The 15,544-nt window shown below is 39.4% G+C and overlaps 1 protein-coding gene across 1 annotated transcript; it reads right to left on the reverse strand.

Annotated features, from left to right (window-relative positions):
* Positions 1–3,293: 3,293 nt before the first annotated feature.
* pnhd (pinhead) lies at positions 3,294–13,158 on the reverse strand. Its single transcript, XM_060846592.1, has 5 exons — positions 13,117–13,158; positions 8,329–8,404; positions 7,572–7,631; positions 3,467–3,648; positions 3,294–3,356 (listed from the first exon to the last, which is right to left on the reverse strand). The coding sequence occupies exons 1-5, from the start codon at positions 13,156–13,158 to the stop codon at positions 3,294–3,296; spliced, it is 423 nt and encodes a 140-aa protein (XP_060702575.1).
* Between the last annotated feature and the right edge of the window lie 2,386 nt (positions 13,159–15,544).

The following is a 15,544-nucleotide window of genomic DNA, read 5'->3' on the forward strand; positions in this document are numbered from 1 at the left end:
AGAGGAGAAAAATTCTAAAGGGACCTGAGGGGCAACTGTTTCACACAGAAGATGGTGCATGTATGGAATGAACTGCCAGAGGAAATGATGGAAGCTGGTATAATTACAGCATTTAAAGGCATCTGAATGTGTATATGAATAGGAAGGGTTCAGAGGGATATGGACCAAGTGCTGGCAAATGGGACTAGTTTAGGTTGTGATATCTGTTCGGCATGGACAAGTTGACCAAAAGGTCTGTTTCCGTGCTGTACATCTCAATGAACCCATGACTCTAGTAGAGTCAGATACATTAGGGACATTTAAGCGATTCTTGGATAGGAACATGGATAATAGTAAAATGAAGGGTATTTAGATTAGTTTGATCTTAGAGTTGGATAAAAGGTCAGCACAACTGAAGGGCTTGTACTGTGCCGTACTGTTCTTTGTTCTATGTTCTCATCTCTGTCCTGAAGAGGGTGCTAAGAACATGGCTAGGGGTTACTGCTATTGGCTCAGAGCTCTCTCTAATAGCTCTTGCTGGTAAGCACAAGCACCAAGTGAGGGCAACAATTGGATACAGGTTTGTGGAAATCAAAATCATGGGATAGCTCACAATCACTGAAACGATTCAGTTGTCTGGGAAAGGAGTAGTGCATAACATATATTAAAGTGAGACATGATACAAGACATTCGATTGACTGTTCGGGATGTGGTAATCTCTACTATTACTGGCTCGGAAAGTGGATGTGAAATGGACATCTGACAACTGGCGGTGATTACACTGTGGTGTAACCCTACTTTCTGTCTCTCTGTTCATTATTATTTTGTCCCGTGGCAATTGCAGGGTTTGATGGTATAGATCGATTTGAACTTTCCACATCGGCTTCTGAATGAGAGAGTTTCTATTCCCACAGGGTACAATCATTTAATGAGCTGTCTTCACAAACCAAGCACTGATCCTTCTGAGAATTCCTGAAAAAAATGGGAAGAGCCATCTACATCTTTGATAAGGGGACCAGATTTCATCCATGGAACTTTGGTCAAGTATCAGTTGTGAGGAGGGGACTTGAAACTGTTTTGCCATTCCAATTTAACAGTGAGTGCTTTTAAGATTAACTCAATATTTCAATACATCACGATCTTGTCAAAAATTCAACCAGTTTTTAAGTACAGTACATTCAAAGAACAGCTGAACATTCAGTTACCGCATCACTGTCTTTATAGTAAATGTCTCCCCTTCAGTTCAACAACTGACTGTCAGAAATACACAGGTCCTCTGAAGTTAAAGCAAACCAAACTCAAAAAGGCTTACAGATCATGGCAGGAAAGGCAGCATCCTAGATGTCATATTCTGAAACAAACCATTAAAACAAAGCTGAACTGTACTCCTATAAATTTCCACAGCAGAAATTATTTAAAATTGTCTCTAATAATAGTCTAACCCTGGCTCTACCAGAGTGTCAAACAGCTGTGATTTACACAGAGATTAGATATCTCTTGTTGACTTGCACAAAGATTGATAAAATCTCAGTAAATTCCACAGAAATCGGATAGTTCTGAGAGAAGTACATGAAGATTGGGTACAGTACCTACAAATAAAGCTACATACAAACTTTATTCTGCCTCTAACGGTGTCTTGACTTGCTGAAGAACATTATGTTGTTTATACTGTGTAAGGTGTACTTCAAATTTTTAAATTTTTTTTAATACTGCAAAACCTGGATGCAGGCCCAACATCTATAGTACTGAATACAAAGGCAATGAGGTATATCATTGTGATTAAGTTAAGCCTACCTTGCATACTAAAAGTTAGAAGATTTTGGTTGAAAATAATTATGTGGAGGATTTTACACATTCAATATATTAAAGGTCTCACTAATAATTTAAGGATCTATGAATGTGTGAGCTTTCAAAAGAATTTCCAGTGGCACATCACTTCATCATGTTTACATTCCTCTAACACAATTTTAGCACAACAGTAATTTTAACTGATACTTTCCCTGAAATAGTGATCCAGTGAACACTTCTGGAATCCACTAAACAGTTTTTGCTAATTATGTTGCAATATCTTAAAACAGTTTGGCAAGAAAGGTCAAACAATTGAATAAAATTCTAATTCAGAACGATCTTTGTAAGTATGTTAATCTTTTCAGTAGTTGGAATAAAAGAACTCTGATTCTTAATTTCATAATAAAACAAAATTATGAATTATCTTTGGCTTTTGTTTTGCTCTGTTGATGTTTCTATTTCTGTACTACTGTTTCTTATTGAAGGTAATTCAATTTTACCGCGTCATTAGCATTAAAGTTAATTCATTTAATCCCTTGTGCCAGCTCTGTTTCCATATCCATTTATTTCCTTTTCTTTTAAGCACCTACCCAACTTGCTTTTAATGCTGACACTGACAATAGAATTTCCTCAAAGATTCTCCTGATCTCCCTCTGTAATTTTGCCAGAAATTCAGAGAAACAGCATGAACAGCTACTTAAGCTGTTGTGGCACATCCATTAATATTTTTGCAAGAGTTTTGGAGAACCTTGTAGATCATATACACAATGGTTCCTGCTTTAATCTTGGCTCCAGTAGTGCTTTCAATAACCTGATGAGCTTCTGTAAATGTTGCTCTCCATCCTAAATCTTATATTTAATCTTATGTTCCTCACTTTGAGCCTTCAATCTCCAGAAAGAGTTGGTTTCTACTATTTCATTTATATCTTTTCATGATCAAAAATATCTTTATTAAATCATGTTGAAACAGTTCACACTCAGCTAAACTTACATTTTTCATCCAGTCTTCATATGTATATTTTCTCAGCAGACAGGCAAGCAGCATCCTGTTAAACCCTTCTTGTCTCCTCTATTATTTTAAGAGCTTTCCTAAAGCGTGGTACCAAAATCTGCAGAAAATACTTCCACTATGATTTTACTATGGTTTAATATACCATTGCAGCTTGACTTTGGTATTCTATATCTTGTGATAAATCACAGCATGCCGTTAGCCTTCTTTCGGCCTATATTGTTTAAGGTGGTGCTTTTAACTTCTTGTAAACCTGAACACCTAAATCTCTTCTCTCTTGCTGATTGAAAATACAGTTAATATTTTAAAAATATTTTTGTTGCTGCTGTACAGGGAGAATCTGTCTCTTGAGTTTGGACCAAGCCTCTGTGGACAGCAATACCAAATCATTTAGTGCCCAAAATTAACCAGATGTCATGGCATCCGCCAGAACATTACTAATAGTGAAACTCAGCATCAGACTATCTTTTGAAAAACATATTCATGGAGGTGGGGAAGATACTTGGACCAGCTGTGCTCACCTGAAGTGACAGCCACTTCCTGCAGTACGCACTCCCAAACATCTGCCAACCTCGATTTCCTGTAACATTATCACAACAAAGAAGTTCAATCACTTCTGGAGCCAATACAATGCACAAAAGCCAAACACTGAGCAAACTGCAGCTGCTGAGTAATTAACACCTCCAGTACCTTAAGGCTCTCTTCCTTCTCACTGCTGGAATTAATAGTGATCACATAGTAATACTCCACATGGGGCAGTCTGTAACGGTTCTCTGTCATTTCACACAATTCCACAGTTTGAAAAAGCTCTAATGCATTTGGATTCTCAAACACAACTGATTCAAATTTGGTGGGTACACATCCCAAGCCACCTGCAGGGACTAAACAAAACAAGGGAAAATATTGAGGAAAAAGATTGGCTTACTTTAATGATGGTATTTCCCTAAGTTCTTCCTTAAGGATTTACTGGAGAACATTACGTAAGCAGCTGTTACCTTACAGGGAGCTACATGATTACATCTCTCAAAAGCAATAAGTATTTATAAGCACCAACTATAATATAGGCAGGAGATTGTACTTTTGGTATTAGTGATACAATGCAGTGGTTTGAAAATTAAATGTTCTGCAACTTTTGCTGTTGATTCAGGCTTGACCACCACCTCCAAGTCTTAATATTCTGCTATGAATTATATATAGCTATTTTGTTTATTTTTTCCCTAAGGTTAGATGTTCCCATGAACAAGCACCAACCTAATGTCCTGTCACAATTGCTCTTTCTCACTCACCCTGTTTTGCTTGTCCAAGCTATCTTCTCCTCCCTATCCTGATTTCAGTTAGGATGGAGTCTAATGGAATCATAGAGATGTACAGCACAGAAACAGACTATTCAGTCCAACCTATCCATGTCAAACAGATATCCTAAATTAATCTAGTCCCATTTTCCAGCACTTAGTCCATATCACTCTAAACCTTTCCTATTCATATATCCATCCAGATGCCTTTTAAATGTTGTAATTTTACTTGCCTCCACCACTTCCTCTGGCAGCTCATTCCATACACGCACCACCCTCTACATGAAAAAGTTGTCCCTTAGGTCCCTTTTAAATTTTTCTCCTCTCACCCTAAATCTATGCCCTCTAATCTGGACTCCCCTACCCCAGGAAAAAGACCTTGTCTATTTACACTTTCCATGCCCCTCATGATTTTATAAATCTCCATAAGGTCACCCCTCAGCCTCTGATGCTCCAGGGAAATGTCTGCTGAAAGTCCTCCAGTAGGTTACTGATGTTGCATTACGTACATTATTGGAGTTAATGGAAATTAAATTTAGGAGAAATGGAACAGGCTTTGATTGGCTATCACCCATAGGATAGTGCACACTCTGAGATTACACAATGAGATCACCCATGTAAATTGCACAGCAAAGTTACTCATGGATTACATTTTCTTGGACACATGGTGGTGGACTTAGAGGTAGGTCAGGTCAGCCTTGTACACTTACAGCGTGCCCATAATTAATTCTCCTTAGTTCATTCCTGGCAGTTTTTCATGTGGTGCCTGTCTGTTTAAAACGTGTCTAATTCCTTTCCTCGCAAACAAGCACTGGCAGTGAGTTTCTTTTTATGAAAACCTCTTATGGTTACATTTCCAGACAACAAATGACCTCTCAGTAAAACACTGCGTAATTAACACAGTTTTATTAGATAGACATCAAGAAAAGGTATATTCACGTGTTGAGTAGTCCATGGTGGCAGGTCAGAAGGATCACATAATTATCTGAAACAATGAATTCAGGATAAATGTCTTATCTTGTGAATGTGGAATGAAATATGATTAGAATGTGCAACTTGTTACCATGTGGATGAGTTGAAAAGAATAGAATACCATGAGTTTGGACTCAGGCCATTTGGCCAATCAAGTCCACACCAACTCTCCAAAGAGCATCCCACCCAGGCCCACACCACCTCTCCCATGGCTAATCCACCTAGCCTGCACATCCCTCGCAATTTAGCACAGCCAACCCACTTAACCCACATATCTTTGGACTGTTGAAGAGACCAGAGCACCATGAGAAATCCCATATAGGTAGGGATATAATGTTGAAACCCCACACAGACAGTCGCCTGAAGATGGCATTGAATCCAGGTCCCAGGTGCTGTGCGGCAGCAGTGCTAACCACTGAGCCACCATGGTCTAGTTTAGATGTATTTCAGGAGAAGCTATATAAGTGCAAGAGGATGAAAGAAGTAGAAGCAAGATGACCAGATTTTCAAATGTCAAAACCGGGACACATTGAAAAGCCATTTGTGAAGCTGACATATTGGCTGCCAACAGCAGAATCTACAAAGGACAGTCGAAGATGGGAGTGGATTTGATGACATCTCCTAGAATGTTCCAGCCGGAGTTGGTAATCCTATACTATAGTTGTTTAAAAAGGCATCCTCAGCAATGGAGCCATTGACACTAAAACTATAGTGATAACTCCCTTAGAAATGACCAGGGGGCAGTAGAGAGAGAGCTACAAGTCCTCTGCATGCAATTCAATATGTTTCATTGTTTACAGGAAGGAGGATAAAGTTTCCAATCAATTTCCCCCACCAGACCTAGTTTGATAAAGAAAAGGGGGAATGTTAACCATGTATAATCAAATGATTTTTCGGATGTTGTTGGGACACCAGGTCATTTAAGAAAGACTTGACTTCTAGTTAGTCTAAATAGAAGAATAAAAATGTTAGATGTCATTGTGGGAGAAGAGTTATGTCATGTATAAATTTCAGAACAAACCAGCTAAACTAAATGCTTGTTCTGGTGCTATAAATTCTGTGTGATTTCAGTTCCTTTGTTTTAGCTGAAGACGTTTATAAGAGAGAAAGTAATGACGTTTATAAGAGAGAAAGTAATGCTCGAGATGGAATTTTCTCTATTTTGTATCCATTATACCCATATGTGAGCCAGGAGACTGAATTATAACATTCCCCGCTGATTTCTAGTTAGCTTCATTCAAACTGCCTTGTGAAATAACTCCACAGATACCAGGATCCCATCATTAAGTCACCCTTTATTTACATGTGGAAATTCCTTGACACTATTCCAGCTCCCTCAGAGCCAACTGTCAGAGTGAACAGAATCTCTGACACTCCTGTTTATGTCTGTCAACCAGGGCTCACTGTTTGGACCAGATTAACAGCCCCAAACATGGAACTCATATTCCATGAGGTCCACCTGGCTGTCTTTGTTACAATCACTACACCTAGGAGCCAAAGATGGGACTGACTGCAAGGATTTCAATTGGCCATAAAAAGCAATTCAAGAGTCTCTCAAAGAGCAGTTCGAAGCTAATAGGCAATTGGGGAAGCAGAGTAAGAATCAGGTTTCATGGCAAGCAGTTGGACTGTTGAGAAAAGTAACTGAATTGGACCTGTGTGTTGGGTCCAGGAAAAAACTGCAAAAGAAATTGTTGGGTAGTTCTGTGTCATGAGGAGACAAGAAGGAGCTACTTGATACAACTGAGCAAGATTAGAACACAGGGAAAAACCCAGGGGCAGTACTTGCTTGACGAAGCTAACTGTTGGTGAGAAGCAGGAATTATGGTTGTAAGGGCTGGAGGGCAATTTACAGAATTTAGAGGACTGGACTCCCAGGAAAGGAAGGTAAAGTCCAGAATGTAAGCAGTCATTGAGGCTGTCTATCTGGCTTTCTAGGCCAGATAATTATAAATGAAGTCTAATCCATTGTGTAGTTTTAATGAGATTTGTTGACCCAATTTATCACTAATGTCAGGAGGAGAATTGCTGATCAATCAAGAATGTGTCTTGATCACTTATTGCCAGTTTTCTCTCCTCACAGAGAATAGTGTATGTTGAAAAAATTTAGAGGAGGTTATCAGGTTTGTCAGGACAACATTTCAGTGGTGCAGAAGTACAGCTAATTTCCTTGTTCACTCCACCACAGCCTTTCTGCATGAGATGTTAAACTGCTTCTGCCTTCTCAGGTGACCATGAAGAATTCAGTGGGGGTTCTAAGAATAGTTACGAGTTATTAATGGTGTTCCTGATGAGCCTTTCTTGTCTTCTACAATATAACTGAAAAGAGATTATCTGGTCATTCCTACAATGTCATTTGTGGGAGCTTACTGTGTACAAATTGGCTGTTATCTTTCCGATAGTGCAATAATGACTACACTTGGAAAAGCATTTGATAGCCTGTAAAAAGCCTGGAAATATCTCGAGGCCATTTAACGGCACTTGTAAGTTCTTTATTCCCTTACTAATAGCTAACCACTGCATGGAATTACCTGGAGTTCTTGGGTTGGAGCACTTGCCCACATCTACAGTGACCTCCAGTGGACTATCAGCTGAATGTTTTCAGAAGGAATGATTGAACACGTTGGTCTGGAGTTGCACTGACACTCAGACTCCATTAAACAGCAAAACCTGCTCAACCCTTACCAGCACCGGTTCACACAAAGAAACTTGGGGTGGGGGTGGGGGGCATGAAGACCCCGTTGGCATTCAGGCAAATTCCAATGTCTGTTCTAACGCTAGCTTTTGGAGAAAGGAAAGTAAGTAATGCGAACAACAGTGAGACAAAGTTTTTAATTGAAACTGAATCAATGTCCTATAATCCTTCTTAAAGTGAATAGCATGCCATCTATTCTCACATTAACCAGGAACTCAAGGTTTCCACAGAATCATCTTTGTATTCTGCAGAATACATACTGAACAAACTTCAGAAAATACTTTTTACAAGATAGGAAAACAACATACTCCAGATACTGCAAATATAAAATTAAAACAGAAAATGCAGTTAATAAGCCATATCTGTAGAGAGAAACAAAGTTGAGATTTCAATTGATGACATTTCCCAGGAGAGTTGGCTTCAAACCTATTACTGAGGAAATTCACTCCTCAATTTTCCTTATAAATACCTCATTAATTTTAATTTTACATTTTTTGTGAGTTAGTGAAAAGTTTTTTTCCCTTGAATCTTGTTAATTTGGAGTTGATCCAGCACAGAGATGTTTAGGAAATCTGAGGAATTCATTGTTGTACTTTTCTGATCTCTGACAGTTACCACAGTGAGAATGACATCTCCCAATGTCGATATTGACAGGGCTGCTGCTGATATCTGTCAGAACAGAACGGTACAGGTCACAAACGAAAAGGATGACCTAAACGTACACTATGTTTAAAATGAAATTCTTTTCAGCCATGCTCAGGAAAAGCATTACAGCAAAGCAACCAAAATATTTCACAAACTGAGCATCAAAGAACAAACATGACAAAAACTAGTTGAGGTAGAAGTGTAAGTCTACCTGAGATAGGAAGGAATTGAATCAGACAGAGGGTGAGACTGGACCAGACAGAGAAAACGTAAGACGATAAGAAATGGAAGCAGTAGGAGATCATGTTCCTGTCGACCCTAGCCCTATATTCAGTATGATCAGGCTGATGTTTGGCTTCAACTCCTCTTTCTACCCCAATCTCTGTATTCAGTCTCTGACAGACCAAAGATTTACCTAATTCAGCCTTATGTCCGAAACGTCGATTCTCCTGTTCCTTGGATGCTGCCTGACCTGCTGTGCTTTTCCAGCTCAACACTCTCGACTCTGATCTCCAACTGCTAACTCAACTTTAAACATCTTCAATGATGGAGCATTCAGAATCCTCTGGAGTAGAGAATTCCATGGATACGTATCCTTTTGAATGAAGAAATATTTTTACGTCAGTCCTAAATGACCACCCCGTATCCTGGGATGTGTCCCCATATTCTGGATTCCAGCCTGGGGAACAACTTCTCAGTGTCTGCCCTGTCAAGCCCCATAGATATATTGTCAATGAGTTCACCTCTCACTGTTCTAAACTCTAGAGTATACAGGCCCATTATACTCAGCATCTTGTCATAAGACAATCTTCTCATCCAGTGATCAATCTCGCCCCAAGCAAGGATATCCTTTGTTAAATGTGGAACTCACCACCAAAGGCAACTAAGAGCGACAATAACTGATGACCAGGTCTCATGAGTGAACAGAAAAAAGCTGCACACAGATGTCCAGGTGTGGTTTATCCGTAGCCCATATTATGGTAGCAAGGCATACTCATTCTTCTATGGACTCCAATTCTTTGCAATAAAGGCCAACATGCATAAATATTTTATGCTCAGGCATACCATGACACACATCTGGAGTTTGAATGCAGGTCCTTTGAATGCAGGTAAGAATACTACCACTGTGCCACAAGACCCCTGTTGCCAATGTGCTATATTTGCATGCTAACTTGCTGTGTTTGTTGTCCGAGTATACCCAAGTCCCTCTGAACAAATTTCACAGGTTTTAAACTTATTTTTAAAGTGCATTCTGCTTTTTTATTCTTATAATCAATGTGAATAACCTCATACTTCCCCACATTATAGTCTGACACCGTCTAAGCTCTCCTACCTCACGTAGAAATAAAGTTCGGGAGAGGTATGGAATGGACAGTTAATAGACTCTTACTGCTTTATCTGTAAGACAAAGACAAAAATTCCCCACTTCATAATCTACACAATTTGCCATTCTCACCATTGCAGATCTTCTCACATTTGAATTTACGATTATTGATGAAAAGACCTAACCCCAAAAAACTGTGATTAACAAATTACCTCAGGCAGACTCAGCACTATTCCTTTGCTTTTTAAAGATTACTTGTACTCAATTAGAAAATCAGTTCCCAAGTTTATTGCTCCTGAAAAAGTTTAGAATTTTGATCATTTAAAGGTTGACAAGCTGTTGTTTCCTTATGTTCCATCTAATAACCTCATAGCACTCCCACCCCATCCTCCATCCTAAGGTATCTCCAATTGACCCACTAGAGTCAAACTGTAGGAACACAAGTGACTTTTCAACATTAGGTAGATTGAGGGTTGTCATGAATCCAGTTTTATAATAAAGGTGGAAACAGAAACTTCTGAGGAAGGGTCACTCGACCGGAAACATTAACTCTGATTTGTTTCCACAGATGCTGCCAGACCTACTGAATTTTTCCAACCATTTCTGTTTTGTGTATAATGAGCTGATTTTCAGCTAGTCTGACACTTGTCTAGTACTGAATGCCATTATGTCCAATATTTCATTTTGGAGTCATTAACAATGTCCATTGTATTCAGTTCTGGACTATGTTGCTGGCCCACAAATATTATTGAGTTCACCTCACCATCCTGTTTTTGCCCCCAGCTATGTAGTTGAACTGCATTGCAAAAAGGCTGCAGCTGCAGCCAGACCCTCTGAGTTTCTCCAGCACTTCCAATTTTTATTTTAGATTTCCAGTGTCCGCAACATTTTGTTTTTAACTGCATTGTAATAGACTCCTGAGTGAGGATATTCTTCATGGTAACAAGCTGAGGGCTGCTTGAAAACAAGTTCGCATCTGAGGAAAGCAAGGACAACCAACACATGAGGGTAATCCAAGACTTGGGCTAACAGGATCTCCAAGGTCCTTTGTCCAAGATAATTTAACCAGAATGATGGCTAGCCTCAATGTGCTACCTCCAAGGATAAACTGGCCCAGCTAAAAGAGAACTTTGTAACTGTGTCCTGGCATCATAATGTAATCTAGCCCCTTAAAAATACAAAAATAATCCACAAACATAGAACATTAAAACCATCACCACCTGATCTCTAGCCCAACAGCATTACAATCTGTTGATATACGTTAGTTTATAATTATGTTGGATTTATACTTTTAAAAATACATGCACCTGAGTTTCTAATAGTAATTTGAGCAGTCTGATCTTAACACCTTACTTAGGATCGGTTTCAGGTAGTTTTGAGCACTGCCAGTGACCACCCCAAGTAAAACTAAACCCTAAGTGAAAGCATGTGAAGGATGGTATACGAGAAGGTGGGTGGTGAAAGAGAGGTCATGGACAGAGGGAGAGGAAGAGAGAGAGAGAGAGAGAGAGAGAGAGATACTGAGTGTGAGACTAATCAGAAAGGTATTGAGAAATGAAAGACCTGTATAGAATCCAATCACTTCTACCCAAAAATTTATTAAAACGGGAGGAAATTGGAGAGGGTGAGACAGAGACTGGGGTAGAAGGAGAGATTTATAGATAGGGAAATTAATCTAAACTTGCACTGCTGCTAAGAGTCTGAGACGGGTCATACCACTTAGTTTCCAGGCATTCTGCCAACATTGCCCAGAACAGTCACCTGGAAATGTTCAAATCTCCATTCTTCTCACAAAAAGTTTGGGCTGTAACTTAAAATCCAAATATGTTAATCCTACATTTTTTTAAGAAAGCTTTTTCTCTTGTATCTTTGCTTCATGATAATTTTTTAAAAAAATATTTGCAGAAAAGGAGACATGCTGTTGAGGTTTGCACGCTTGATTGCTGAAATAGGACATGCCAAAGCTATCCTGCAAGATAATGGCTGTTGAGATCAGATTAACCTCATTGCTGCATATGTGCAATGTCATGAGCCAGCCATAAGGCCACCATTTTCACTTCTGAAAATGCTCATTCTATAATAAAGTATCTCAAAAAATTGAACAGCAGGTGAAGCTAACTGCTTCGTGCTGTTACAATGAAGTAGCAAAACAAGTGGTGTTCGTCACTATTGGGATGCTGCTGTCAAACAGAAAAATGAGTAATTGGGTACAGTCAGTTCTTCTATAATGTGTTTCTTCAATCCAAATTGACTGTAATATGATTGAAAAAATTAGACCATTATTTGTAGAATGCAAACTTTCCTTACATGTATTGGCTATAACGCGATTCCAGTCCCATTGGTTTAAATGGTGCTGCTATTACACGATTTTCTTCTAATGCTGGATTGCATAGGAACGGAACTGTCACATTATATTGGAACTGACTGTCCATGAATTTCTGTGCCATGTGATGCCATTTATGTAAGCCTCAGTGACATATCAAACAGTACAACCCTTCAGCTGTTCACAACAGGCAGAGTACTGACAATACCGAAACAGCCCACCCTTACGAAAGTCAGAACAATGTCCAACATTAGATATTTCCCATAATTGGACAACACACATGAAACAATCCTGACTGTATTAATAGTTACACTAGCAACATGATTATTCATCGGGCTTCTGTTGTGGCTGATTTACCTAGAAGATATATATATATATTCATATGCAGAGCCCTGTCCTTTACAAACAGAAAAAAAAGTCCCCACATTGTGGTGTTTTCAAATAAACAAAAGCTTGGGGAATACCCATTCCCTGGTGCACTTCCCCGGTATTGCATTGACCAATCAGAATACCTGATGAAGGAACAGCACTCCGAAAGCTAGTGCTTCCAAATAAACATGTTGGTCTTCACCTGGAGTTGTAGATTTTTAACTTTGTCCACCTCAGTCCAACACCAGCTCCTCCACATCATGTCTCTCAATTACTGCACTATTACTAAATGATCACACTGTCTCATCCAACATCTGGTACTGGATGAGTAGAAAGGTCTTCCAATTAAACGTGTAAATACTAAAGCAATTACTTTCTGTACCTTGTTACCAATGTCATCTCTTTCCCTAGCAGCCTTCAGTTAAACCAGATTGTTTATGATCTAAATGTTCTATCTGAGTCCAAGTCAAACTTCCAACTACATGTTTGTGCTATGATTAAAACCATCTATTTCCAACTCTGTAACATGGTGTGACTTCACTCCTGCCTCAATTTTAATGCTGCTGAAGCTCCAATTTATGTCTTTGAGACCTTGACTATTCTCATGCTCTCCTGGCTGTTCTCCAACATTCTACTCCCCATAAACTTGGGTCATTGGCAAACTGTGTCCTAACTTGTGCCAAGTACTTGTGCCTATCATCCCTGTGCTCACTGACATACCTTCTGGTCAAACAACATCACTTCATATTGATCTTTAACCATTCCTATTGCTGTTATTTCTTCTGGACCTGCAATGATCCAAGATGTTTGTGCTCTTCTAGTCCTAGCCTCTAGAATATCCCTGATTCTAATTGCTTCATCATCAATGGCTACTCGATTGACAGCAAAGTCTCTAAGCTTTGGAATTCCTTCACTAAACCTCTTTGCTTCTCCAACTCATTTTAAGACAATCCTTCAAAACCTACCTTTTGACCAAGCCTTTGCTCAAATGACCTAATATCTCCTTATTTGGATTTTATGCCATATTTTATTTTGTACTGCTCCTCTGAAAGTGTTTGGGCTAATTTATTACACAGTAGAGATGACATAACTATAAATTGTTGTTATTGACGGTAAAAGTCAAGCATTAAAAGGTGCACTTCCAGATAACATACATCAACTCAAATTGACTTACAATTAGTAACAATGCCCATGCCAGTTCACTTCTGCATATTTTTTAAACAAACTAGTTATCCTTCTCACTCTGGGTTCCAAAACCAAAAGCCAAGTTGGACTTTATTATAACATAAATACCTGTCAGATCGCTAGAGTGGAAGATGAGCAAACAAATTCAGGACTGTGTCAGCCAGACAAGGCATGGTTTTATTGAGACCTCTCAGTCTTGGCAGGAAGGGCTATATATGTTTCGGGATGTGGAGCAGGGATGGGGTATATACTGCTAACTTAACCCTCTACACCCATCCTTCATAAGGCACAAAACTAGCATTAAAACAATATACACCTGGCTCTAGACAGGCTTTTCAAAGGAACTCTCTGCAAGAGAGTGAAGTGTGGGTCTGCCTGGCTCATAGCTGCTGGAATTGGGTCTCCACGTGTTTATGAATTGTTTTGGTTGAGATTATTATTTAAACACACACTTTGATTAAATCAAAAAGTTTCAGTGGCCACTTTGAAATGGGGTGACTTGTAAGAATTTCCTTTGCGCTTAGCAGAGGTCAGAATAGGGGATGTGAGAGAGGAGGTGACAAACACAGCAGGAGGATAGGGACACAAAACCCATGGAGAAAAATCAAAGACTTACTCTTATCAGTCAGTCTGCTGCACAGGTACCACCTACAATTCAGATCCAGTTTGCACAGCTCCATTTGATGATTCCCATCCCAGACCAATAGATGTTCTTCTGCTGTTTTTGATTAACTCAAATTGCCCTCCCTAAATAACCTATAACCAAGATCAGGCTGGGTCATTTGAATCTCCAAACTAAGTTGTTGAGACGGCCAGATAATTTAACTCATAGCGTGCTGCTCCCACAAACAAAACAGAACATTGAGGTACATGGCTAATGTGAGCCCACATTGAGTGGGAAAAATTTCTTGTAATTGAACCCAGAAAGGTCATAGAATCCTTAACCATAGCATCCAATTTTTTCTGAAGAAAATTTCAGGAGGTTTGTCTCCACTGTCCATTTAGAGGATTATTCCGAATGTGATCATTCTTTGTGAGAAGGAAAATTCTCTGATATAAATCTTAATATTACCATACTTGTATGAACCTGTAGGTTTTGATTCTGCTCCACAATGTAAACTGTTGCAGATCATTAGGCCTAATTGTTCCATTGTATGAGCAATATTATTATAAAATCTCCCACATGCTTCCCATGTAGGCTCAAAAATCCAACTGGATCTAATCTTTCCTCAGACCACCGTCACAAGGGAATAAGCCTTTGTCCTAGTGGCTAGACCCGTAACCAAACAGCATATGCTTTTCAAACATTAAAGGCCCCCAAATCTCCAATTTTAGTGGGTAAGAGGGCAACACTGATTATGAACCAGAGGGGCACCACCTGCCTTTTTGGTAAAGGTCAGAAATAGGGGAACCTAGTGTCTCTCCCTGAAAAAGGCATTAGACTTTTGTATTTGCAAATAAATGGGTATTTTGAGACCCAATTGCAAGAGACTATCACTTCATCCAGTCTTTTACTCTAACTCTTGTACTTGTATGTTCTTGACACACAATGTTGTGTTTTGGTTCTGTTTGATAATAGATGAAAGATGGGAACCAATTGGTAATACATGAGTATCCCTCCCCATTTTGAGCCCATCCTTTCCGCCACTCTTAGATAGTTTTAGAAGTGCTCATTGCCAGGTTTCAGTAAATATAGCATTCAAGTAGGGTTTCAATGGGGCTATTTATACATCGAATCAAATATAGGGCACGGTGGCTCAGTGGTGAGCACTGCTGCCTCATGGCGTTCAATTCTCACCTTGGGCAACTTTCTGTGTGGTTCGCACATTCTCCCTGTTGAATTGGCCACATTAAATTGCCCACAGTGTTAGGTGCATTAGTCAGGAGTAAATATAGGGGAATGGGTCTGAGTGGGTTACTCGTCAGAGGGTCAGTGTGAACTTGTTTGGCGGAAGGGCCTGTT

Source organism: Hemiscyllium ocellatum, chromosome 28, assembly GCF_020745735.1.
Source record: "Hemiscyllium ocellatum isolate sHemOce1 chromosome 28, sHemOce1.pat.X.cur, whole genome shotgun sequence".
In the NCBI taxonomy this organism is placed as follows: Eukaryota; Metazoa; Chordata; class Chondrichthyes; order Orectolobiformes; family Hemiscylliidae; genus Hemiscyllium; species Hemiscyllium ocellatum.